The sequence below is a fragment of the Propithecus coquereli genome, unplaced genomic scaffold (genome assembly GCF_000956105.1).
Source record: "Propithecus coquereli isolate 6110/MARCELLA unplaced genomic scaffold, Pcoq_1.0 Scaffold132, whole genome shotgun sequence".
In the NCBI taxonomy this organism is placed as follows: Eukaryota; Metazoa; Chordata; class Mammalia; order Primates; family Indriidae; genus Propithecus; species Propithecus coquereli.
Window position 1 is genome coordinate 3,543,118 of NW_012137414.1, and position 1,347 is coordinate 3,544,464.

The following is a 1,347-nucleotide window of genomic DNA, read 5'->3' on the forward strand; positions in this document are numbered from 1 at the left end:
CATTTAATATTGCTTAAAAGTATTCATTAACCTGTCTCTCAAAAGAATTTTTATCTTAAAAATTAAGCTGATGAGTAGAGATATTTCAGAGCAGATACTATGTATTAACATCATCTTATTAAAGCAAATTAGTGAGAGACAAAAGAGACATCTTGAAAAATTTACTAGTCACATGGCATTCATTTGCATAATTGCTCCACTTTTATCTTTTATTTTATCATCAAAGGAAAAACAGAGGATTTATGTAATTATAGTGATCCAATAGTAAAATGTACCCAAAGAGTAATTTGTCCTTTGCTGAGTTTCAGTTGCCACATGTATGCTATAACTATAATACTCTTCAGATAAATTGATAGAAGTATTAGAAGATGCCTTGCTAAATGTCCTTGTATGTAGAGAAACTGGATTTAGTGAAAGCCTACCCACATGGCCTTATCTGCTCTTTTATTTTCTTTAATGTTTAAAATGCCTAATTCTAAAATTTGCAACCCACCAAGGAGAAGTTGTGCCTGTATGAAACACATTTTATTTGTTCCTCAAAGTCATAGAAGTATTATGGAGTGGAAAGGAATCTAAAGACAACATATCTGTTTTCCAACACCAGCATTTCATTATTTGTTAATATAAGTAGTAGGGAGAATGGTTCCATTGATAGAAGTTATTCTTTCATGTTAGTACTTTCTGTTTTCCCCACAAATAACCAATATGGAAAATTTCAAGTTAGTCATTTTAAGAATTTTAACTTACTTGTCTGTAACTCTTTCTCTCTGGCCTGCACATCAGAAAAAACTTGGTTAAAATGATTTGTAAAGGCCACAAAGTCTGCATCCAGGAACATGGGCCCTTGTCCTTTCTCTTTCAGGGCTGTGCTTTGAATTTTTAATCGTTCGATTTGAGGTTGAAGAACTGACAGCCGGTTGACTTCATCCTGTACCATAATTTAGAGTAAAAAAATAAATAACACTTTTACTTTGCATATATTAGCTTTTACAAAGGAATGTGTTAAAAGGCAGTGAGGCAAGTTTAGCTTAATACCCATAACAAACATTTGATAAGAAACTTCCATGACGGTATAGGCAAGCCTCTACCACAGGTCATCAATTTAAGAACACCTTGGCTCTTCATGTAACATGCATCATCATATATAATGATCCTTAATTTCAAGATGACATCATTTAGAGCATTAATGGAAATGAATGTGTGCAGTTGAAAAGTACTATTAGTGACCTTAAATCCTTTCTGTAAATCAAATGTAGATATTTGATTGCAGCCCTCTTTTCTCAAAATGGTGTGCCTTTGCTTCAAATTCTCAGCTCAATGAACAATATATTTTTCTTTCATTTGCAT

At 32.6% G+C, this 1,347-nt stretch overlaps 1 protein-coding gene across 1 annotated transcript in view; it reads right to left on the bottom strand.

Annotated features, from left to right (window-relative positions):
- DMD (dystrophin) overlaps window positions 1-1,347 on the bottom strand; it is a 2,517,447-nt gene that overhangs the window by 1,585,247 nt on the left and 930,853 nt on the right. The window contains exon 20 of the mRNA XM_012638704.1: window positions 748-928. Within this exon, the coding sequence (XP_012494158.1) occupies window positions 748-928 (181 nt within the window). The remainder of the gene's footprint in view (window positions 1-747; window positions 929-1,347) is intronic.